This window comes from Betta splendens, chromosome 11, assembly GCF_900634795.4.
Source record: "Betta splendens chromosome 11, fBetSpl5.4, whole genome shotgun sequence".
Classification (NCBI taxonomy): Eukaryota; Metazoa; Chordata; class Actinopteri; order Anabantiformes; family Osphronemidae; genus Betta; species Betta splendens.
In genome coordinates, this window is record NC_040891.2 from 13,487,343 (window position 1) to 13,509,935 (window position 22,593).

The 22,593-nt window shown below is 49.0% G+C and overlaps 5 protein-coding genes across 7 annotated transcripts; 1 reads left to right on the forward strand and 4 right to left on the reverse strand.

The window, feature by feature from the left end:
• Positions 1–63: 63 nt before the first annotated feature.
• On the reverse strand, positions 64–2,251 carry olah (oleoyl-ACP hydrolase). Of its 2 annotated transcripts, none has more exons than XM_029166553.3 (7): positions 2,233–2,251; positions 1,789–1,919; positions 1,579–1,717; positions 1,359–1,458; positions 1,029–1,198; positions 820–902; positions 64–577 (listed from the first exon to the last, which is right to left on the reverse strand). In XM_029166553.3, the coding sequence occupies exons 2-7, from the start codon at positions 1,916–1,918 to the stop codon at positions 435–437; spliced, it is 765 nt and encodes a 254-aa protein (XP_029022386.1). In that variant the 5' UTR covers position 1,919; positions 2,233–2,251; the 3' UTR covers positions 64–434. The 2 variants fall into 2 exon arrangements, with proteins under 2 accessions (XP_029022386.1, XP_029022385.1); XM_029166552.3 differs by lacking the exon at positions 2,233–2,251 and adding an exon at positions 1,995–2,112.
• A 478-nt stretch (positions 2,252–2,729) lies between these two features.
• Positions 2,730–13,946, forward strand: ago3b (argonaute RISC catalytic component 3b). The gene is made up of 20 exons (XM_029167362.3): positions 2,730–2,902; positions 3,071–3,328; positions 5,296–5,467; positions 5,607–5,727; positions 5,856–6,064; positions 6,486–6,622; positions 6,767–6,901; positions 7,047–7,134; positions 7,235–7,382; positions 7,492–7,611; positions 7,700–7,843; positions 8,056–8,189; positions 8,277–8,461; positions 8,708–8,867; positions 8,969–9,059; positions 9,149–9,343; positions 9,527–9,661; positions 9,739–9,840; positions 10,219–10,418; positions 10,637–13,946. Exons 2-20 carry the CDS (start codon positions 3,310–3,312, stop codon positions 10,743–10,745), a joined length of 2,604 nt encoding a protein of 867 aa, XP_029023195.1. The 5' UTR covers positions 2,730–2,902; positions 3,071–3,309; the 3' UTR covers positions 10,746–13,946.
• Positions 13,947–14,009: 63 nt separating this feature from the next.
• On the reverse strand, positions 14,010–16,386 carry LOC121202593 (free fatty acid receptor 3-like). The gene has a single exon (XM_041072872.2). The coding sequence runs from the start codon at positions 15,846–15,848 to the stop codon at positions 14,871–14,873; it is 978 nt and encodes a 325-aa protein (XP_040928806.1). The 5' UTR covers positions 15,849–16,386; the 3' UTR covers positions 14,010–14,870.
• Positions 16,387–17,136: 750 nt separating this feature from the next.
• Positions 17,137–19,279, reverse strand: si:dkey-211g8.9 (free fatty acid receptor 3). The gene has a single exon (XM_029167590.3). The coding sequence runs from the start codon at positions 18,436–18,438 to the stop codon at positions 17,482–17,484; it is 957 nt and encodes a 318-aa protein (XP_029023423.2). The 5' UTR covers positions 18,439–19,279; the 3' UTR covers positions 17,137–17,481.
• Positions 19,280–19,432: 153 nt separating this feature from the next.
• On the reverse strand, positions 19,433–22,384 carry tekt2 (tektin 2 (testicular)). Of its 2 annotated transcripts, none has more exons than XM_029166311.3 (10): positions 22,117–22,384; positions 21,646–21,805; positions 21,447–21,572; positions 21,168–21,373; positions 20,941–21,084; positions 20,747–20,861; positions 20,248–20,355; positions 20,023–20,166; positions 19,864–19,943; positions 19,433–19,794 (listed from the first exon to the last, which is right to left on the reverse strand). In XM_029166311.3, the coding sequence occupies exons 2-10, from the start codon at positions 21,799–21,801 to the stop codon at positions 19,593–19,595; spliced, it is 1,281 nt and encodes a 426-aa protein (XP_029022144.1). In that variant the 5' UTR covers positions 21,802–21,805; positions 22,117–22,384; the 3' UTR covers positions 19,433–19,592. The 2 variants fall into 2 exon arrangements, with proteins under 2 accessions (XP_029022144.1, XP_029022145.1); XM_029166312.3 differs by having other exon boundaries at positions 21,646–21,802; positions 22,117–22,383.
• Positions 22,385–22,593: the final 209 nt, after the last annotated feature.

Consider the following 22,593-nt stretch of genomic DNA (forward strand, 5'->3'; position numbering starts at 1 on the left):
CTTTGTTGAAAAAATAAAGACAAATGTGGATGGGCTTTTATATTAACAGTCAACCCACTGAAATTGCACATAATTACATTTTAATATTAAATATTGTTTTGAATATTTTGGCATGTCAGATTTTTATGGCATTAAGAAACACACATTTCTTCATTTCAGTTTTTAAAAACAAACACTCACCTGTTCAACAGTTATGCTTCCACACATGTTGCTTTATACACTTTAGACCAATTCCTGCCGGGGTATTATTGTAATAAACTAAAAAAGTGATGGGTCTTCAGTAAAGTTGAGACAGTTTGATACCACAGTGCAATTTAGTTGTACGAGTATGTGATTAAGTGACATATTTTTAATATAAAAAGAACAGATAAAAGGTTTATCTTATCTTAACTTGATCCACTAAACTGTACATTAAGCAATGTTCATATTGCACTTCATAAATAGTCCATTTCTGATGTTTCCAGATGCTTCGTGATGTAGTTTAATATAATCTTTTCATTCTCAGGATCTTTCAGGTAGAAATGAGCTCCATCCAGGAACCTGACGGTGAACTCTCCAGATGTGACGTCTCTCCATGCTGTTACAGTATAGAACAAATGTGCTGCATTAATCACATTCTTTCTTTCATCCACCTGTCACACATACAGACATTGCCTGTCACTCTGACCTCCAGCTCTAGTGCGGGTTATGTGAGGTGCAGTGTTCGCACCAATTCAATAATCTGTCAGCTTCAGCTAGAATTTGCAGAATCACATGTTTCCTCATGCTCAGCACCCTGACATCTACTTTTGTCTTTGTTAAGAGCAGCAGATATCGTACCTTGTAAATCATGAGGGATGTCGTCTCTTCCATCGAAGCACGTGACTGGGCAGGACAAGAACGGACGGTCCGGCTTGTTACACCTGAAAGCAGTAAACTGCTTTTAATGTGACCCAAATATGACCAAATAAAGGTCACATTTTAATACATCTGTGGTCAAATTAACTGTAAGTTTAAATGTTATTCAACAAACACAACAGTTTGACAACCTGTAGTTCTCCACTACGTGCAGGTCGGCCTTCAGCGCTGGAAGGAAGAGCTTCAGCACGTCAGGGTTCCCCAGCAGCTCAGGAGGAGTTCCTCCGATCGAAATCAGCCACTTGAGGAAATCATCATCTGATAAAGCACTTTTCTTTGGTGCCTGGAGTCGTGTCTCAGACTGAGATAAATAATAACATTAATTAGTTCAAGTATTTAAAACATATAATATATGGATTAGGAAGGGATGTTTGAATGGTCAGAGAACTGCTATTTTAAACAAAGTTATGAAAACTGAAACCTCTGTGAGGCTTATGACAAATGTGTGTGTGTTCACTTACGTAAGGAGCAGAAGCACCAGACAGAAAGATGTGAACTGGTTCAATGTTGTGCTGCTTCTTCAGAGCATCTGCCACAGCGAAGCTTGTGAAGGCACCAAAACTGAACCGAACAACAAGAAAACCCAAAAAGGAGACTGTGATGTGCGACAGGGGCCGATCGCTGTGATCCATGCAGAAACAAGTGTGACTCCTCTGAAGCCTGGTTGTTTATGTGTCATACCTGTGACCAAAGAGAGCGAACGGCTTCTCCCTCAGCAGCGGTAACAACACACTAATGACCTCGTCAATAATCTGCTGCATGCTCTGGAAGAAGGGTTCCTTGGCTCGACCTTCCCTGCCTGGAAGCTTGACCGCAAACACTGAAAGTACAATAAACCTTCAGTAACGCCACCACCTCCTGGCTTATTATTATACCTTCCAGGGGTCCCACCTTCTGTGCAGCTGTGGAGGACATTTCCCCAGCGAGCGTAGTGTATGGAGCCTCCACCTGCCCAGGGGAAGCAGATCAGCCGGGCCACAGCGTCTGGGTTCCTCTTGAAACAGTTGATCACCTTCTCCATCCTAATTAACAAATCAGATGGAAACCCAGGACTAGGTGCTGCCTAACAAGACATTCAATACAGCTTTTAATCACACCTGCTGCTCTCAGTAAAACAGTGGTGACTCCTCATACTGGGGTAAAATGTTTCCTGGTTATTTTCTTCTATGTTTCAGTTATTGAGCTGTTGTATATTGGGTCTGTGCACCGCAGGGACATCTACAGCATGGAGTGAGTATCTCCATGCATCAGTGCACAGGTCTGCCTTTATATATTTAAACGTTCCTACAATACCTGAATAAACATTGCAGCACAGAAAGCCACAGTATGACTTACCGTTCAGGTAATTCACGCAAAACATGATCTAAGTCAGTGAGATAAGTTAGGAAATGACGTGTTAGTTCGCGTCTGGGATTTCCTGACGGAGTTCCCTCATCCGTCAAGTTAGACACAGTGAGACCGGAACAAGCCAGAAGCACCACAACCGTATTACCCTAATAACGCCGATGGTGAAATGATGATATTTTAATAAAAGCAGAGACATTCCTACTTTGTTATTATTTTATCAAATGCTATTTAATGAAACCAACAAGTAAATCTATTTTTTGTAGTAGAATAATCTTATTTTTTAACATACTGATATGCTGTATGTGTGGATGGAGCTAAACGGTAACAAATATTTCCACTCTCTGAATGCCAGTCAACTGAATCACTTATATATTGTTAACAAATTCAATAATTTCAAACAGTCATAACGAACATTCTCAATGTTGCGCCTCGGTGAGGCTTTATTTTGAAGGGGTTTTTCGGAAGTTTTAATTTTGTATCTTTGCTAACTTGACGTCAGCGAGAGCGAGAAGGAGGCGTAAGCGCTGACTTCAGACCGGTTTATCGCCGAAACTGAGTAGGACGCCGGGCTAGTGAGCCCCCTTCAATTAGTTTCATTAAAGAGAACATCGGGTTGTCACGTTAAACGTCCAGGACGACGGAAACAGTCGCTGACGAGGTAAGGTATTCGTGTTAGCCGTGTTTATGAGTTGTCAGTCAGTCGTTAGATCGGCTAAAGCTAACTAAAGCTATTAGCTTCCTAGCGCTGCTAACGGCTAAATGTATACAGTTACATCTAAAGTGTCTTCAAACAAGCAACAACTCAAATAATGTTGTTTTATTATAGGTTCAAGAAAAACAACTTTGAAGGACAAACGCGGGTGCAGTTGAATTAACTTTAAACTCTCAGTTTTTGGGGGACACAACTTCCAGGCGAGGGGACCCCGGAGCGGCCCCGGTCCACATCAGCAGCTCAACTCGGGGGCCCGGCGAGCGTCGTGTCGGCAGCGGATCCCCAGGAGTTTCCAGATTACGAAGGGAGAGTTGATTACAAGGTGCCGGGTCACCCGGACAGAGACCTCATGAATGGAAATCGGAACAACAGGTGAGATGGTGTAACCCCGTGGATGCCGGTTTTAACAGGCGGGACACCCACTACCTGTCCGCTTCTGGCCCTCGCTGGTCACTTACGCTTCCATCTGTGTGGGCCACACATGCCACAAACCAGTCCCTCGGGTTTCGTTTCGTGCCTGCGTCAGGCTGTGCCGGCTGTCAATGGCAGGTGTTGATCAGGTGTGTCTGAGCCATGAGAGCCTGGTTCAGTCAGGGAGGTGTGTGCGTGACGGGACCTAATTCACGGACTGTTGTGTGATTGACTGGAATACAATACAATAAATAAGTTATATAGGCTGAATTAACAACAGCCAGACATACAGATAATCTATTCCAATAATGAGTTCTCCTCAAGAAATAAACCAATTGATCAAATAAATCACTGGACTCAATGTAGGAGTGAGAAGGAAATGTTTTCAACAAACATTTTCATTTCATTCTAATCATTCCAGTGGTTACATGCTTTGTATACAAAGTTAAATACACCATGACAACAAAGTAATTGAAAATGTTGTAGATGCACTGTCTGATTTGGCTGCGGCATCGTGGCACATGTGCTGTTGTAGAAAGCATGGATGCTGATGTAAAGAGGGTCTGCTGTGGCAAACGAGCTCTTGTTTTGCTGGTGCCCTTTAAGCTTTGCACAATGAAGTGTCAATTTTTAGGTAGGTGATAATGTTGCTGCAGTGAAGTGAAGGACTCTAACACCGTGTGGGTTGAGCGTCGGCTCTGCGTGGGGTGCTATTGCCACATTTGTCTGATGAAGCAGGCTGATAAGTGGATGCTGCTGTCTCTATTGTTTGGCTGTTTGGGCTTTTAGTCCTGCAAAAGCTGATCTCGCTCTATAATTCCACACACATTGCTTTCCCCTTACTTTCTCCTAGTTTTTTAAAACTAAAATCTTTCTGTCACCAGAGCGCCTCCTGTTTGTCTTGCTTTTGCCAGCTTGGCTGTAGTTGCCATGGAGAAACTGTAGCAACATGGGAATTATTGCCATGGGAACCGCACAGAGGAGGATGTAACCTGGGGACACATCTGAGAAGGTGTCTTCCTAAATGATGCTGTCTTACACCTGGTTTGGGGTCAGACCCTCAGAGGAGCTCCCTGCTGCAACTTCACAGCTGCCCTGTTAATTCATAGCCATGTTCATCACTGCTGCATAACATCCTGCCGTCCCATACTTTTAATTTAAACATTACAACATAGCACTCCTTGGTAGCAAGCAACTTTAGCTCATATGTCATGTTGTGTATGTGTGGATCCTCTGACTCATATTTGTGGAAATTGTGTGGTTGTGTGATGTCATTATTTTTGTACTTTCCAGTTTGGTATTTATGAAAATTGCTGCGTGTGTGTGGTGTGGGTTACGTGGGTTATGTCACCCACCTACTTCTTCTTCCTTCTGGCAAAGGCCATGTCAGTCAGGACAAGTCTGTGACCGCCGAGCTGGTCTTTATCTTAAAATGTCAACCCAACTCTGCAACCTTTGTAACGGTCATTATCAGATCGACGTGGGACTCAGCGTTGGCCCATTTCTTTTAGTGTGCCAATTTAATATGGGGCAACGTTTAACGTACACAACCTCCAGTGTCTCCGCCGACCATCTGTTCTTTCCTTCTTAATAACCACTTCCTTCCTCTGGTTTGTCTTATTTTCAAAAAAGTGTTTGTAGGTTCACGGTTACTGGGCTAAGTTTAAGGAGGAAATTAAATTAAAAAAATGAAATGATCTATTCATTGAGTTCATTTAACAACCAATATTGTGTAAAAATCATTACATTTATTTTCCTCTTAACCTTGGCAGTTCCAGCAGGTTTACAGGTTAGGATTACACTTAAAGCTGCACATCCCAAAACCAAAACAAGGAGTTGAAACATGCTCACTCCGCCTGTAAGATGTGCAGCAGGTCACAGTTAAGTCAGTGTCTGGGGTTCACCTCTTTCTGCTTGCATTGTTTCAGGAGCCGCTGGAGCCCAAGCCTTGTTTTCGTTGCCACGGCGACCTGGCTATGGCAGCGTTGGGAAACCCATCAAGCTTCTGGCAAACTGCTTCCAGGTGGAGATCCCCAAGATTGACGTCTACCTGTATGAAGTGGACATCAAGCCGGACAAGTGCCCTCGCAGAGTCAACAGGTGATAGGAACAGCAGCACCCGCTTAGTTGATTTTATATAAAGAGGAAACTTTTAGACCACAATACTCCCCTCTTCTGACCTTTTTAATGACTTTTAGAACTAGGGTGTGTGGATCATTTCTTACACTGCATCTTTCAGGGAGGTGGTGGACTCTATGGTTCACCATTTCAAAGTGACTATCTTTGGTGATCGCCTGCCAGTTTATGATGGCAAGAAAAGCCTCTACACTGCTACCCCACTGCCTGTTGCCACTAGTGGGGTAAGATGTTGTGGGATTCCCTGAAATATATCGTTATTGACACACATTGGTTTGACCAGTGTTTACCTTGAGTTGAGCAGGGGATCGATGCAACTGCTGAGCATCACATTTCTTGTTTTCCTCCTCAGGTGGACCTTGATGTCACCTTGCCAGGTGAGGGTGGGAAGGACCGTTCATTTAAAGTCACCATTAGATTTGTGTCACTGGTCAGCTGGCACATGCTGCACGAAGTCCTGACCGGACGCGCTGTGGCCGAACCGCTGGATCTGGACAAACCTCTGAGCACGAACCCCGTTCATGCTGTGGACGTTGTCCTTCGACACCTGCCCTCCATGAAGTGAGTGCCCACAAATTTATTTTTACACATTCTAATAATTGTGTTGATTTGGTTTGTGCTTGTGAAATATAACGTAAGGAAACTACAGTAACATGTCATGGGCAAAATCCCAAGTGATTATATATTTTTAGCATGTTGGATAGTCAGAGTGGGATTTGAATTTCACATGGAGATGTGGATTAAATCGTCTTTTTATGTAATCAACCTCAGGACGTGTCATTTGGTGAATCCATTAACCAAATAACTTTCAGTAACATGAACGACCTCTAAAGCCTCCTCCAGTAACTCAGGCAGCGCTTGTGTTACACTGCACCCAGTAAACCTCACAGAGAATGTAACACCTGGCAGGAGGACCTATTTATTATGGTGCTCTACTAACCTTTATATCACCCATTGTGCACGTCCTCTCTGTCCTTAATAGGTACACTCCTGTTGGAAGGTCTTTCTTCTCGTCCCCTGAGGGCTACGACCATCCGCTAGGAGGAGGACGGGAAGTTTGGTTTGGTTTCCATCAGTCTGTACGGCCAGCCATGTGGAAAATGATGCTCAACATTGATGGTGAGTGAACTCCACTGCATTTGAATGTAATCTTTGTATTTCCTTCAAATTTTTCCTGCATGTTGCTCAGGCATGTTGCTTCTGTTGTTTTTACCTTTTCCAGTGATGCATGCGTTGTTATTGTGTGTGTCTGTGTCATTCCAGTGTCAGCCACAGCCTTTTATAAAGCCCAGCCAGTCATCCAGTTTATGTGTGAGGTCCTGGACATCCACAACATTGACGAGCAGCCTCGCCCACTCACTGACTCCCACAGGGTCAAGTTCACTAAAGAGATCAAAGGTGTGTGACCGAAGCTGAACCGATGCAGCAGCTTCGGACAGTGTTGTAGCAGATGTTGGATGTTTGGAAGAATTGTGGTAATGAATAGAGTCTTCGCTCTTTTTTTCCGATGCTCAGTGATGTTGTTGCTTCCACATCTTCACAGGTCTTAAAGTTGAAGTGACACACTGTGGGACCATGCGTAGGAAGTACAGAGTGTGCAATGTGACCCGACGTCCAGCCAGCCTCCAGACGTACGCTTCCACATCACACATCCACTAGATGCTCACCCACAATCAAAGCTTTCGTCGGCTTACCTTTAATGAGAGGTTCCTGTTACATTCAAATCCACAGATTTCCGTTGCAGCTTGAAAATGGCCAGACAGTGGAACGCACAGTGGCGCAGTACTTCAGAGAAAAGTATAATCTGCAGCTGAAGTACCCACACATGCCTTGTCTACAAGTAGGCCAGGAGCAGAAACATACCTACCTGCCCCTGGAGGTGATCCCCGACGCTGGCGTTTGGATTCCACTGTCAAACGCTTGGCAAAATGTTCCTTAATCTGCTTTATTGCAGTAACAGATGGATTAACTCACCTCTTTCTATTCAGGTGTGCAATATTGTTGCTGGGCAGCGCTGCATAAAAAAACTGACAGATAACCAGACATCCACCATGATCAAAGCAACGGCCCGGTCTGCTCCAGACCGTCAGGAGGAGATCAGCAGGCTGGTGAGTTGTCTGTGGACAACGATGCCGCCTGAAGCCCGCCTCTCTTTTTCTTGTTAAGTTAATCATCGTTTTTCCTTTCTCTTCTCAGGTGCGCAGTGCAAATTATGAAGCCGACCCGTTTGTCCAGGAGTTCCAGTTCCGTGTGCGTGACGAGATGGCTCAGGTGACGGGCCGCGTCCTGCCGGCCCCCATGCTGCAGTATGGCGGCAGGTTGAACTCTGAACCCTATATGGTACCTACGCCTTTTATTAACACTTTATATACATGACAAGCCAAAGTTGTGTTTCTAAATGTATCTCATTAGAGGATAACAGGTAGGTAGATTTTTAGAGACACGCTCCAGTCCCATGTTACATCAGCAGCCATTTGCTGTCCTTGTCCATGTTCTGTATGTGTCTGCGTGACTTTCAGCCCCAGCAGATCAACCCTACACTGTCGTTGCAGAACCGCACAGTGGCCACACCCAGCCATGGGGTGTGGGACATGAGGGGGAAACAGTTTCACACAGGAGTGGAGATCAAGATGTGGGCCATCGCCTGCTTCGCCACCCAGAGGCAGTGCCGAGAAGAGATCCTCAAGTGAGCTCACCAGAATCACTGTTGCTGCTGTGTGGTTACTTATCAGTGTTTGCAGTGGTTTTGTTATATACTGTATTTTTTGCTCAGGATCTTCACTGACCAACTACGAAAAATCTCCAAGGACGCTGGGATGCCAATCCAAGGGCAGCCGTGCTTCTGTAAATACGCCCAGGGAGCTGACAGTGTGGAGCCCATGTTTAGGCACTTGAAGAACACTTACCCTGGGCTGCAGCTCATCATTGTGATCCTGCCTGGAAAAACACCTGTTTATGGTACAAAAACCATTAGCAGTCATTTAAAATCAAGACAGTGTTAAAAATTAGAATGGCACAAGAAAAGGTATGCTCAAACAAAAGAAAGCTGTAGAATGAAACCTAGATATAAACCTTTGACCCTCAGGTAAAGACTTCAGCTTTATAAAGACAAGTGAAAGTAGTTAAACTGTATTGAGTTCAGCAAGCAGGTTTATGAGGCACCTATAAATATAATTCAAGTGTTGTTCAATCTCGGACAAACAGCTGAGGTGAAGCGGGTTGGAGACACGCTGCTGGGCATGGCTACCCAGTGCGTCCAGGTGAAGAATGTGGTGAAGACGTCTCCTCAGACTCTCTCCAACCTCTGTCTCAAGATCAACGTTAAGCTCGGAGGCATCAACAACATCCTGGTTCCAAACCAACGGTAAAATCTCCAAATAAGTTCAGGGAGAGCACATTTATACACTTTTGTCTCTTTGAATTGAGAGCGCATCAGACTCATTGTGTCTTAACTGTGTGATCCAGGCCCTCTGTGTTCCAGCAGCCAGTCATTTTTCTGGGAGCAGACGTCACTCATCCTCCAGCAGGAGATGGGAAGAAGCCGTCTATTGCAGCAGTAAGACTTTACTAAGTCATTACCTTTTAGTGCTTTTGCAGTCAGGACTGATCTCTCTGACATGTTCACTCACTGACCTTTCTCTACAGGTGGTGGGCAGTATGGACGCCCACCCCAGCAGGTACTGCGCTACAGTGAGAGTCCAGAGGCCCAGACAGGAGATCATCCAGGACTTGGCCTCTATGGTCCGAGAGCTCTTGATCCAGTTCTACAAATCAACACGGTACAAGCCAACTAGGATCATCTTCTACAGGGATGGAGTATCAGAGGGCCAGTTCAGACAGGTACATCAGTCCCGCTTTGCTGTTAGACATTAACTTTAAACACAGAACCAATGCAGTCTTACCAGGGATTTAACCAGAAGTAAAAGTACTGGAACCCTGTATTTACAGGCTTCTCAGCTCCGCAGACAGATTCCTGCTTGCTCCTTTAAACCTGTTTAATCTGAGTTACTTGTTTCTGTTCAGGTGCTATACTATGAGCTGCTGGCCATCAGGGAGGCTTGCATCAGTCTGGAGAAAGAGTATCAGCCAGGGATCACTTTCATCGTCGTACAGAAACGCCACCACACGCGGCTTTTCTGCGCTGATCGCAACGAGCGGGTAAGAAGATCTGCCCCACGCCAGCCGTACAGGCAGTTGATGCTCTCTCACATCGTTATAATCTATTGTTCTGCCAGGTTGGACGAAGCGGAAACATTCCTGCCGGCACCACGGTGGACACAGACATCACTCACCCCTATGAGTTCGACTTTTACCTCTGCAGTCATGCTGGAATCCAGGTAGGCCTGTAGGGTCACACCTTTGCATTTTTGCATTAAATCTCAGTGCATTAACTTTGCAGTGATAAAGCAAACACTCAAACTTCAGTTTTACATAAAGGTGGCATCAAAATTCAGCAGCAGGTCGGTGCTCACTGTTACCAAGGGACCGCTAATAGCTATTTATGTAACACAGCAAATAATTATTGAGTTGTTTTTTTTGATTGATTGAAGCTTTTTGAAGAGTGATTGCGGGGTCAACAGCTTGGGCTCAGGGAAGCAGCCTGTCAAACACCTGCTCCTTCCTCACTCACCTAATTTTAGCTGCTGAATGTTTGTTCTTCTCCCCATAGAGCGCTTTACCCCGGAGTGCTATTAACGCTGCTTTCCTCCCTCCAGGGTACGAGTCGTCCCTCCCACTACCACGTTCTGTGGGACGACAACTGTTTCACTGCAGATGACTTCCAGCTCCTCACCTACCAGCTGTGCCACACCTACGTCCGCTGCACGCGCTCCGTCTCCATCCCAGCGCCGGCCTACTACGCTCACCTGGTGGCCTTCAGGGCGCGCTACCACCTGGTGGACAAAGAGCACGACAGGTGGGGAGGAAGTCTCCTGGAGTCCGACTGTATACGGACTGAATGGATTATGTCTGATTTTCCTGGGTATGTTCAGGGGTTGTATGATCTGGGCCCTTCCTCACCGTTCAAACTAGAAGCTGTTCCAGCCAAGTACACGTCTACGCACATAAAGTTTGGGTTGGCTTGTTTTTGCTTGTGTCATCTTTGTCCTTTTCTTTTCTACTTCCTGTTGACAGTGCGGAGGGCAGCCACGTCTCAGGGCAGAGTAATGGCAGGGACCCCCAGGCGTTGGCTAAGGCTGTTCAGATCCACCACGACACACTGAGGACCATGTACTTTGCCTGACACCCTCCCTTCACATCCCTCCACAGCGAGTCTTAATGTCCGACTCTCGTCATCGTGCAGAGGAGCCTCGTGCTGCTGCGTTTTTGGTCACTGGAACTTAACGGCGGCTGCGGGAGGATCAACTGAGCCAGAGAGGAGTTAAAGCCACGTTATGCAATTTAAAACCAGCCAATCGTTTCTGTGCTCCTGCCCGTGCGTCACATTCTCCTTCGCATCTTCTTTGCAGAATACGTCATAATATCCTTTGTTTGTTTGCTCTCACACATCAAGACCTCGCCTTTCAGATTTGGCAGCATTTTAGTGATTATTTTTTTTATATTTAAACAATGGTGCATGGGTGGAAACAAAAGAGGGAGTAAGGACCTGGTTTGCTTCGTAGCCTTATATTGAGCCTGAACGTAGTCAGATTTCTATGTATGTTTCTGTGTTTTCACTCATTGTGTGTGTTGTCTTGACCGAGGCAACGTGTTGGTCCCTCAGCGGTTTTGCCGTCTCACCTCTGTCTCTCTTTAAGCCTCACAGTGAGACACCTGCCCCTGCACTTAACACAGACACTGAAGGAAGTCTTATCCGTTTTAAATCACAGCCACGTCAGACCTGGGTTTCTCTTGTTGTCCCACTGTGAGGAGAGGGGCATATAACGTTGTGGGCGGTTTGGAGCGTTACAGCAAACGCTTTGTGTGTGTGTTTTATTCCTCTTGCTATTTGAGGTTTTCTGTTAATTTAAATCCAGTTTCACCAGTAGAACGGAGCAGACTGTTCGTGTCGTCCGACGACCACAAACCTCCTGGAACAATTGAATTGTTAAGAACTTCTGCAGTGCAATAAGTGTAGGTTTGTTGCCGAGTGAGGTGTTGAGTATTTGTGCGTTATGAGTTGTGGCAAGTGAGTGGATTGAGCAATGTGCAGTATTTGACATTGTGTTGAAGTGGGCTTGGTGTGCATGTGTTTTAGGAGAGCTGTCTGGAAAGGGTTTACTCGCGCAGTATGTTGTCAGAGTGTCTCTGTGAACGTATTCACGGAGACGGTGTCAGAATCTCAAGTTTAAATACTGCACTGCCCGACTCTGAGGACTGTAGCTGATCTGAGCCCAGGCCAGTGTGCGCTTCAAATGTTAGGCTTTATTTTCGTTTTTTTATTTTGTTAGGAGATAATTACTCTCACATTGACAATCCAAAGATGCACATCTGAGGTGAACATAGAGCACCGTCGCATAATACACAGCTAACTGTACGTTGGTTGTTGGATATTATCATTATTAAAAAATGAGGAATTTATGATGAATCATAAATGCAGTAAAAACTATTTTGTTTAAAGTCAAATGCCTTAAAATCATATTTAGAATTTTATTTAAAGATTTAAAGTCTGAGACTTTATTTTTTAGCATTTCCCTGAACCTCAGCCCGTCTCTGGTTTATTAAAGTTCGACCTGTGCCATTATAATTAGTGAATGTGTCACTAAACTGAAGTTTAGGTTCTGCGTCCAGGAGCGAACCAGACACGTCATGTCACGCTGGCTCTAGGGAAGACATGAGCTGCACTTTGCATCAGTTTTACATGATACCAACTCAAAAGAGAATACATTCATTAAGTGCAGCCTTTGTTTTTAGAGAGTCTCTGAATTTCTCCTGTGTCAATGTGTTGGCCACGAACCAAACCTTAGCTGCTGTGAGAGAACATTTAATTTAACCGCTCATCAGATGCAAATAGTTTACAAATAAGGATTCAGAGACATAAAGATGTATTTTATTGGTTCATGGTTGAATCGTAATGTTGAGGTTTTCTATTATATCTGTCAGATACAGTCAAAGCCTTTTATTACAAAATATCTGTGTTGAAGCTGTTTCCTGTCAGACATTACCAGCATTTGGTTTTACTTGAAGACTATTTATAATAGTTGTCGTCATGAACATTGATCATCCACTAAAGTCCTCTAATATAATGTAGCCTTATAGCCTTTTCCTCTCATGATGCCTCGTACAGCAGTTTGACCTCTGAAGCCTGTTGTCAAGGCTACACAAGCCTTTTTCTAAATCACAAATACACAAAGACTTTTAAGCCTCAATGGGCATATATTTAAAAATGCTAATATAATTCACATTATTTTTTCTAACAAAGTCCTATTTGAAGCAGAAGCTTAATAGCACTGTTGGAATATGGTGTCTAACAACTTCAGTGACCTGAGATTATGTTTCTGAATTTGATGATGCAATATGTAGGGATGAAGAGAGTAAACCGGTTGTTCTGGCTTGTTTATGTGTTGACATGACTGTTTGTCAAGTACTGTGGATGAATCATCAACCCTCTCTCCTCTTCGTCGTTCGATCATCTCAGAAGCTCGTTAGTCATATTGACGACTCGCGATTGTCATCGCGATGCGGTTCGTAGACCGGAACAGTGTTTTTAATGAGGAGGAGGAGGGTTGAAAGTTCATCCTCGGACCGATTTGTCTGTGCCTTTCCTAATGGTGCTGGAAAAAAGAGTGAGTTTAGGAATATTTTCATTCAGAAAAGTAACACGAATAAGTATATACTGATACAAGACAATACTGTTAGGCGTGCTTGAGTCTGGTTTACGTGTCCGTGTGAGTGTGGATACCTCTGACATGCCAAGAACACAATATATGCAGACGTGATGGGTGTGGAGCTGACAGGACCAAAAGGCCTATGGGGATCGGCTCAGTGGACGGGCACAACCCACAAACTAAGACCTGGGGGACACTCGTGACTCCGTAGGTGACCAGCTGTAGTACAAGCGTCATGTAGCATCATTTATTTATCTCTAGGTTCTGACGCAGCCTCTTCCTTCCTGTAAGTGTTGGTCTTTAACTTGTGCTCTGTACTACAACACTGACGTCTCCTAAACTTTTCAAGGTGTCTAATGTGAAGCTTAGGCGTTTCCAGACTTTGGGGTAGTTCTGTCGTTGAGTTGTGCCCGTCGTCCTTGTCGAGGGATCCCCCACCAAATAAACCTCTGCAGCGTCCTGCGTGTCAGACTCCACTACAAATTCAACTTTGCGTTTCTCTGTGTGTTTTTTTTGCTTTTAAATTTACCCTGATTATGAAAGTCTGTCACTTTTTAGACATAAAACTGTACTTCGAGACCTGTTATGTCTTAAAACTTCACTGATCCTGGTCCCAAGTTGAGCCTTTTTATTTGGTTGTTGTATTTAATTTTTTGGAATAAATACTGTTAAGTAATGTTCAGTTGTTTTTCGTGTTGTTTTTTCCGCAGGAAAAACATTCTGCCCGACAACTGTGAAAATTAATTTTTTAAAGAAGGCAAAACATTTATTATTAAACAAGCATTCGTTTACAGAACTAAGAAGATAAAACCAGCTTTTCCTCAGACCCGGAGTTTTCAGTCTAGACAAAATAAATGTACGTTATCAAATTTTACATATTTAGAGTTTTTCTAAAAGGAACCTGTGATGGCTAAACATGTGCTAGAATGCATCACATTGTAGAGTTAAATGCAGTCCTAGCATTTAGTTCTCATGGCTGCAGTCAGGTCACATTTTTGCTAAAGGACGACCAACATAAACAGGAGGCGTTCACTTCCAGGGAATTTTAAGCGTCCAGAGGAACAAACTTCATTTCTCCTTTTATGTGTTGTGGATGTGGGCACTAAACTAATAAACAAGCACCACGAGGGGAAGTTATCTGGGTTTACATCGCTCGGGCTGCATCGCAGCGCTGTCCTCATTACTGCTGCCAGGAAATGGGCAGAAGGTGGTTATCAACCGCTCGCTGTGTGAAGTCCCCTCACCACAAAGGAGCACAGGCCTCGTGTTTACCTGCAGCTCCAAATTAACTGGCCGGTGAACAGCCTCCACTTCCTGCTCGTACAGTCAGTCCTTCTGTGATTAAACAGCCCCTGTTGGATATTTAACAGGAAGCTGTGGCCGTGCCACACGCACCCTCCGCACCTTATTAATCAGCCTGTATTAATGCCATAAAGTCAGCGAATGATCACACGAGGGTCACAACATTTACAAATGATCTGTTAACAGCTGGATGGTGGAGATAATTCATCATTTCATGTCACTGAGGTGTTTATTGTGGAGCACCAGTAAGATCTGCCTGTTATCAGCACAGTCACACAAGCTTCTCATGCGCTCCTCGGTCACGGAGGGACTGCTTCTTTGTACTTGTCGCCGATGGAGGGCTTCTGCTGCGGCTCCTCATGAGAAGCTCCACACCTCAGGATGTGCGTCTTCGCCACGATGCTCCTGAAGCAGTGCTTCACCATGCCCCTGACCGCCGCCGAGGAGAAGTAGAAGATGAAGGGGTCCATGCAGGCGTTGAAGGTGCTGAACAGCAGCGCCTCCACCCTCCAGCTCTCGCTGTCGCGGCGGATGAAGCCCACCACGTGCGAGGCGTTGTACGGCCCGAAGCACACGGCGAACACGGCCAGCGTGCCCAGCGCCAGGCCGATGGCGCGCAGCCGCCGGCGCCGGCTGATGTTCGGCAGCCGCGACAGGATGAGGATGAAGTTGACGTAGCAGAAGCTGCAGATGAGGAAGGGGATGCAGAAGAGGACGAGGAAGAGCTCCAGACGCACCGGCAGCAGGATGCCCAGCTCGTCCTCGCTGAAGTCCAGGTAGCAGGTGTCCGGCTGAGAGCCGCTGCTGCTGTTGCCGGTGTCTCGGCCTTTGCTCCACTGGACGTAGGGGATGATGTAGACGACGCAGAGGTTCACGGAGGTCACGACCCAGAAGGCGGCGCTGGCCAGCACGGCGTAGCGCGGCCGGCGGCACAGCGCGTAGCGCAGCGGGTAGGCCACGCCCAGGTAGCGCTCCACGCTCACGGCGGTGAGCAGCAGCGTGCTGTTGTAGATGCTGACGTAGAACACGAAGCCGGCGAAGGCGCACAGGGAGTACGGCAGCCGCCACGCCATGTCGTCCGAGGCCTCCTTCATTTTGAAGGGCAGGAACACCAGGAAGATGAGGTCGGAGACGGTGAGGCTGAGGAGCAGGACGTCGATGGGAGCCGCCCGGCGCCGCACCTTGCGGCAGAAGGTGCAGAAGGCCAGGACGTTGGCGGGGACCCCCATGAGGAAGGTGAGGATGTAGAAGGAGAGCAACAGGCGGCTGCTGATCATGGCGGCTGCTCGCGTCGAGGACTGGAGGATGAGTCTCAAGCTGGAGGAGGAAGAGGCGAGTTGAGCTTCGGGGACGCAAACGAGTGGCGGATGTAGCGTTTGACAGGTCTCCAGTTCTCAGATGAAGGCTATACGTACAAGTTTAATGCAGCACATGGTTCCTGGTCCCAAGAAGATGAACCCTGGTGAACCCTCTAGTCAATAAACAGCTCCACATCATCCACTCCTTCCATTATTCCCACCGTTCAGGTGTTTGTCATTATTATCAGTATATTATTATGAAATCAAAACAGCTACGTCGTTTAATTAGCAGGAAGACGGTAAACAGCAATTGTGCTTCTTTAAATATAAGTTAAATCCACTTTAAAATGTCATTTAAATGAATCACGTAACAGCTTTTAGTGGAATAAAAGAACAAACATTGACCTCCAGCACTGAGAAGTATGGCTCCTGACTCCTGCTGCTACGCCTTTACGTGGACCCACCTGTGTTAAAGCTGGGCAGCGGCTCCTGCCATCTCTGATGCATCGTGGTTCGACTCCTGGGAGCAGACTGCGCTGGCGTCACAGCGCTGCGCTGCATACGCCTGCCCTACAGAATGTGCGCTATCTCTCCTCCAGCATTGGAAATTTAATAAGTGTCCAGACACAATCTATGTCCTCCATGCTGTCCAAACATCATCACCCGGCAACCATTCAGCGATGCAGATGCTGCGTAATGACGCCTTCTGTGAAAAGGCACAGACTGTGAAGAGCGAGAGCAGGTGCTGCGTCGGGTCCAGAGCCCTGAATAAACAGTGTGATGTGTCAGCACCATTATTAGAGTCACATAGTTTAAGGGCAATGACAGCTGGATGCCAGGATCAAACATCTGCACGATTAGACCATGAGGACGAAGGAGAATGGACGGAAAAGCAGCTGTTCCTGGACGTGTCCTATGTTTAGAGTTCACCTCTGCTTTAGTGTTGATGTTAAACTATTCTAAAAATGACTGGAGAGATTTCAGACCATGACCAGGTTTAACAGGGTTTAAGTGACAGGACTCTTCCTGAACCACCAGAGGGCAGAGTACTAGAACCCCATGCTAAAACAAACACAAAGACAAAGCTGCTCAAACAGCTGCAGGTGTTCGACTCTGAGTGAGAGTCGAGCTGCACGACCTTCACCACCTGTGGGCTTTGAGCCATCGCTTCATCATCCACCTCACTTTTAATTAAAACCTTCTGTTCTTTAGTGCGTTTCACCTTCCAGCTGCGTCTGAGGCCGACAGGAAGCAGACACCACTCGTAGTCATCACTGCTTTATTCGTAACCATCACTTTAGAACATTTTGAAGTCGTTTACGCAGTCAGAAGCAAATGGAGGCAGATTCACAGCTCAGTCCAAGCAGCAAATCATCAATAAATCTTCTTCACTCATCCCAGCAGGAAAAGATCTGTTTTATTGTTTTCTATTGACACTAACGATCTGCCCCATTTACTGTACTGGGCCAGTGAGCCGTGCAACTGGGTCAACTCTGTCCTTGACGCGCTGTCGCTGCACTGCTGGTGCTGGTGACACCTGCCGCTGTGTGAACAGAGGAGCCGCTCCTCAGGACGCCCTCAGTCACAGCCTGGTGGCGACGCTCCCTCTCTCCTAGCCTTTTCCAGGAAGCGCGGGCGGCGCCGTGACGCGGGCGGCGCCGTCGCGTCGCCGCTGATACGCCTCCGCTCGGCTGTACTGACTCTGGCGCCCGCAGAGTCTCCCCAGGACGCCTCTGGACACGGCCGGCGACAGCATCAGCATGACCACGGGCTCCAGGAAGACGTTGCAGGAGCTGGTGAGCATGGCGTAGGGCCGCCACCCCACGCTGGCGCCCAGCGCGAAGCCCACCACGTGGGAGGCGTTGTAGGGCGCGTAGCACACCACGAACACGGCCAGCGTGGACAGCGCCACCGCCAGGACACGCCGCTTCCCCATGGGCGGGAGGTTGGAGCGCCACACCAGCACCACGCAGCGCAGCGTGCAGAAGGAGGTCGCCACCAGCGGCACGAAGAACAAGGCCACGGCCATCTCCAGGCGCAGCGGCAGCAGCACCGCCAGCTGCGTGGCGTTGAACTCCTCGTAGCACGCCGACGCGTTGTTGTTGGTGGAGATGAAGTAGGCGCCGTCCTCGGCCGCCAGCGCGAAGCTGAGGTGGATCAGCACCAGCGCCCACAGCGCGGCGCTGATCCAGCAGGACAGGCGCGCGTGGCGGTAGCGCTTGTAGATGATGGGGAAGGCGATGCTGAGGTAGCGGCCCACGGTGACGGCGGTGATGAAGAGGCAGCTGCCGTACAGCGAGGAGAAGAGGAAGAAGCTGTAGACGGGGCACACGAGCCGCGGCAGCATCCAGTCCTGCAGCGCCGTCTCCAGGGCCTTGATGGGCAGCCAGGCCACCAGCGCCAGGTTGGCCAGGCACAGGTGGAGCGCGTAGACCACGTTGGGCGTGGCGCCGTGCTTGCACGCCTTGCGCACGTACACGAAGAAGACGAGCAGGTTGGCGGGGAGGCCCAGCAGGAAGGTGAGCGTGTAGACGGACAGCGCCACGCCGTCCATCACCGGCACCGGCATCTCCTCGCGCTACAACATCGGCACCGCCGCCGTCGGGCCCGGAGCGACCGCTGCCTCCGCGCTGCCAGGAACAACACGAGACGGGCGAGCGACGGGACGAGAGCGGGGGGCGGTGGCCTCGAAGGTGCTGATGCGGGCGGGCGCGAGGGGGCGAGGCCCACTCAGCTCGATAAGCAGACGCGGCCAGTCATGCAGAAGCAGGGCGCATTAGCCGGCACCAGGCTGCCTTAATTGCCCTCTCAGAGAAGGGCAACAGACAGGTAGCATCTGGACCCTTAAGTGAAATGATACAGAATAATCCAGCGCGTCAGGAAGCGCGCGTCGGCCCCGGCCTCAGAGCAGGGCTTGTCTAAATGAAGTGGAGAGCCAGGCAGTAAAGTCATAAATGTGCTGAAGTTGATGGTGGATGCGAGGGGGCGACGGGGAGAGGGAGGCTTGTTTTGGCCACGGAGGAGCTATTCTGAGGTTTATGGTGGAGAACGAGTGTGTTTGCGTGCGTGAAGGGGAGCGTGAGAGGAGTGGGTGTGCCGTTGGGCGCCGCGCGAGAGGATTCCAACCGTCGGACGAGCCTGCGGCTCCAGGACCCGACGGCCTCAACCGCGCTCTGCTGCCAGGCTTCATCTCCAGTCCTGCATCGTTATTAGTCAACAATTGGGCCAAAGCGCACAGGAAGCGCGAGGCATCGTTAGACAGGAAGCACGGATGTGACTCAACATCCTCGAACCCGTTCCGCTCCGGACCAAGCGCTGTCCTAAAACAAACCCGGCTCGTCTGGGTCCTCGACAGACAAACACCCAGCGTCCATTTGCAGACGTAAAGGGCAGGTGAGAGTTACGAGGCTTTATTGTCTCGGTGCCTGTTGACCACATTATTTTTATCGGACGCGTGTAAACTGTGAGTCAAGGTTCACGTCATTATCACACAGTTCATGCTTCAGGCAGCGTCATACGATCAAACAATGCGATGAGGCAAAACAAAGCCATTAAACCTAATGGTCGATAAAGGAAGGGCCGTTCCAGACCAGCTTTTATTTTGTGTGCAGTCACCGAACTCTTCAAACGCATAAAAATATTCAGCCAGAAAAACCAACACGAGTGGATGTTGAATTAGGAAGCAAACATCTGCGCAGACACGCGTGGAGTCGGCTCCGGCTCCTACTGCAGCAGCTGCAGGCTGCTCCTCCCGCTGGAGTTGGCGAGCGGCACCGGCAGCGCCGGCTCCCGGGCCGGGCCGGAGGCGGGCGCCAGGCGGCGGCGGGCCGCCATGCTCCGCTGCTCCAGGGACAGAGCTTCCTGTTTCCTGGACAGGTCCTGCAGCATGAGCGTGTGATGGAGCCTCATCTTCTGCAGGGAGTGTCTGCGCGAGAGGAACGGGGCGTCAGCGCGACCGCTGCCGTTGTGCTGCGAGCGTGCATTGTTCACTCACTGGGCCTCAGACAGCTTCTGCTTCAGCGCCGTGATGGTGGCCTCCAGCTGATGGACCTCGCTGACCAGGCCGTGCTGCACCTGCAAACACGGGATGAAAACACGGGATGAGGCGGAGATCAGCCGGGAGACCGTTGTTTCCGACCCGGTGCTGTAGAACCTCGTCTCTGCACAGGTCCATGCCCGGTCTGCAGGTCCTGGCCTCCAGCCTGGTGTGAGCCAGCTTCAGGGAGCCGGTCTTGGCCTGCAGGTCCGCGTCCAGCCCGTGGATGTCGGCCTCCATCTCAGCCATTTCCTCCTCCGTCTGCAGACAAAGGCGCGGACAGCTCGTTGGACGTTGCAGCGGCGTCGGCTGTGATCGTAAGGAACCAAACCCAAAACTGACCTTCTCTATCTGCCACTCCAGCTCATCGCGCGCCTGCTCCTCGTGGTGATTGCGCTTACGAAGGGCGAACTCGGTGGCCCTCCGCTGGGTCTCCAGGTCGTTCTGCAGCTGCAAAACACCTGCGCCGATGAGTTATGTGCTAGCTACAGGTCACAGATGCTAGCTACAGGTCACAGGTGCTAGCTACAGGTCACAGGTGCTAGCTACGGGTCACAGGTGCTAGCTACGGGTCACAGGTGCTAGCTACAGGTCACAGGTGCTAGCTACGGGTCACAGGTGCTAGCTACGGGTCACAGGTGCTAGCTACGGGTCACAGGTGCTAGCCACGGGTCACGTGCGCTAGCTACGGGTCACGCGCGCTAGCTACGGGTCACGCGCGCTAGCTACGGGTCACGCGCGCTAGCTACGGGTCACGCGCGCTAGCTACGGGTCACGGGCGCTAGCTACGGGTCACGCGCGCTAGCTACGGGTCACACGCGCATGGTCCCATCACACACACCTGGGCCCTGACGAGGCTCGTGTCCTCCCTCATCTTCTGGGACGCCTGCATTGCCTCCTGGGCCCGGAGCACGTTGTGCTGGCTGAACTGGACCCACTCCTGGGGGGTGGAGGAACTAAAGACAGCAGACTGTTACAGGCGTGAGATGGGCTCATTTAGAGTGTGCTGATCCATGACGATTCAGCCGAGCTCACCCTGATGGGATGCGAGTTGGGTTGGTCTTCAGGGAGATCTGAGGCGACTTTATCGTGAGCGACAGGCAGGACATGTCGGTGTCCAGAGCGTCCATCTTGTTCTGGAGGTCAGAGGTCAGCTGGTGGCGAATCTCCTGCAGAGCGCTGGGAACAAACGGCCGGAGGAAGCTGCGGTGAGAAGCGAGGCGGGTGCACATCTGGACGAGGGCGGCGGCGGCGGCTCGTACCACAGCTGCTCGAAGGCTCGGTCCACCTGCTGCTGCAGAACCTGCTGCACGCGCTCCGTCAGGGCCGCCTCCGCCTTCAGCTGCTCCTCCACCGGGTCGGCCACCAGCTCGTGGCCGCGGCGCCCCTCCCTCAGCGTCAGACACTCGGTGCTGACCTCCAGAGGAGCGACCGTAGCAGCCAGCGCCTGCTCCGCCTGCTCCTTAGACTGCAACACAAGAGGAAGAGAAGAAGAAGAGCTGCGGATGCTCGCTGTGAGCTCCCACAGCGCTGTTTGTTACCAGAGTCAGAGCTTCCATCTCCTCGTCCACTTTCTGTGCGCAGGCCTCTAACGCGTCTTTCCACCGAGCAACATCCCAAACCCGGTCCCTCAGCCGGTGGGAGGTCTCGCTCTCATCCCAGGTTGTCTACGCAATAAACAAACACATGGTGGCGGTGTGCGAGGTGATGGATGCGGCCCGGCTCGTCCGTGGAGCCCACCTTGCAGCTGGTCTCGTTCCGCAGCGACCTCCCTTCCTGCCGGATGGCGCTGGACAGGTGCCGTTGGTGCTGAGCCGTGGCCGACAGCAGCTGGTTGTTGTTGGACCAGTCGGACACACTGTGGCGCACGCCGGGCTTAGCGGAGAGCGCGGACATGCTGCTGAAGAGCCGCGTCCACGTCAGTCGCGCCATTCGTCATGGAGGTCAGGCGTTCGGGTCGTAACACAAGTCAACATCAGTGAGAACCGATTAGCACACAAATAAAAATGACGCAAAATGAGGAAAAACACCTTCACTACGTTTAGAGATATATAAGTTAAAAATAATAATTCATTCAAAAAATAATTAATATTTTTTATTTATTTATTAACAAAACTAGACACGACAGGAAGTGAATCCACCAAAATAAACCAGTACTAGTAAAAATTGTACACACACAATACTTTTCAATAAAGTTTATCACAATCGAACCTGAAGACGCTTCGTGGAGCCTCGTCCTCCTCCGTGACTGACTGCTTCTGGACCTAAACGTGCGAAGAAGCTGCTCTAAAAGTTGTTTTGTGTGTCACTCGCCGGGATATTCCGTTAGTGGGCTCGTGCTGCGTTTCCAGGACTGGGTCTCCCGTAGCAACAGCTACTCCGAACCGTCTCCGGGTAACCGAGCGATACACGTTTCAATAATTAAAACACTGGCAACGTTCGTGACGTTTTAGTCGGTTCGGTTTCGCGGGACAATGACGTGTTACGTCACACGTCGACGTTCGCACGAGCCCATAGTACAAAAACTTAATTTAAGAACATTTCTCTGTAAAATCAAATACTAGCTTTTTTTTAAATTCAACTTTAAGTTACACGTAAAATATACCTATACCGTTACCTCTACTTTTAGAATGTTTGTTTTTAAATTTGTAATGAATGTGTCTGTGCCTTTTGACTTTTTTTTCCTTT

What these genes read in the sequence shown, in the direction of transcription:
- si:dkey-211g8.9 (XM_029167590.3), bottom strand. Translation starts at nt 18,438, where the DNA reads ATGCCGGTGCCGGTGATGGACGGCGTGGCGCTGTCCGTCTACACGCTC.
- LOC121202593 (XM_041072872.2), bottom strand. Translation starts at nt 15,848, where the DNA reads ATGATCAGCAGCCGCCTGTTGCTCTCCTTCTACATCCTCACCTTCCTC.
- ago3b (XM_029167362.3), top strand. An exon ending in TGCCTGTTGCCACTAGTGGG is followed by an intron (nt 5,728 to 5,855) that starts GTAAGATGTTGT and finishes TTTCCTCCTCAG; the next exon opens with GTGGACCTTGATGTCACCTT. An exon ending in AGAAGCCGTCTATTGCAGCA is followed by an intron (nt 9,060 to 9,148) that starts GTAAGACTTTAC and finishes CTTTCTCTACAG; the next exon opens with GTGGTGGGCAGTATGGACGC.
- tekt2 (XM_029166311.3), bottom strand. Translation starts at nt 21,801, where the DNA reads ATGTCCGCGCTCTCCGCTAAGCCCGGCGTGCGCCACAGTGTGTCCGAC. An exon ending in AGATGGAAGCTCTGACTCTG is followed by an intron (nt 21,374 to 21,446) that starts GTAACAAACAGC and finishes CTTGTGTTGCAG; the next exon opens with TCTAAGGAGCAGGCGGAGCA. An exon ending in CGAGCCTCGTCAGGGCCCAG is followed by an intron (nt 20,356 to 20,746) that starts GTGTGTGTGATG and finishes GGTGTTTTGCAG; the next exon opens with CTGCAGAACGACCTGGAGAC.
- olah (XM_029166552.3), bottom strand. Translation starts at nt 2,029, where the DNA reads ATGAGGAGTCACCACTGTTTTACTGAGAGCAGCAG. An exon ending in CACGTAGTGGAGAACTACAG is followed by an intron (nt 903 to 1,028) that starts GTTGTCAAACTG and finishes TACTGCTTTCAG; the next exon opens with GTGTAACAAGCCGGACCGTC. An exon ending in CATCCCTCATGATTTACAAG is followed by an intron (nt 578 to 819) that starts GTACGATATCTG and finishes ATACTGTAACAG; the next exon opens with CATGGAGAGACGTCACATCT.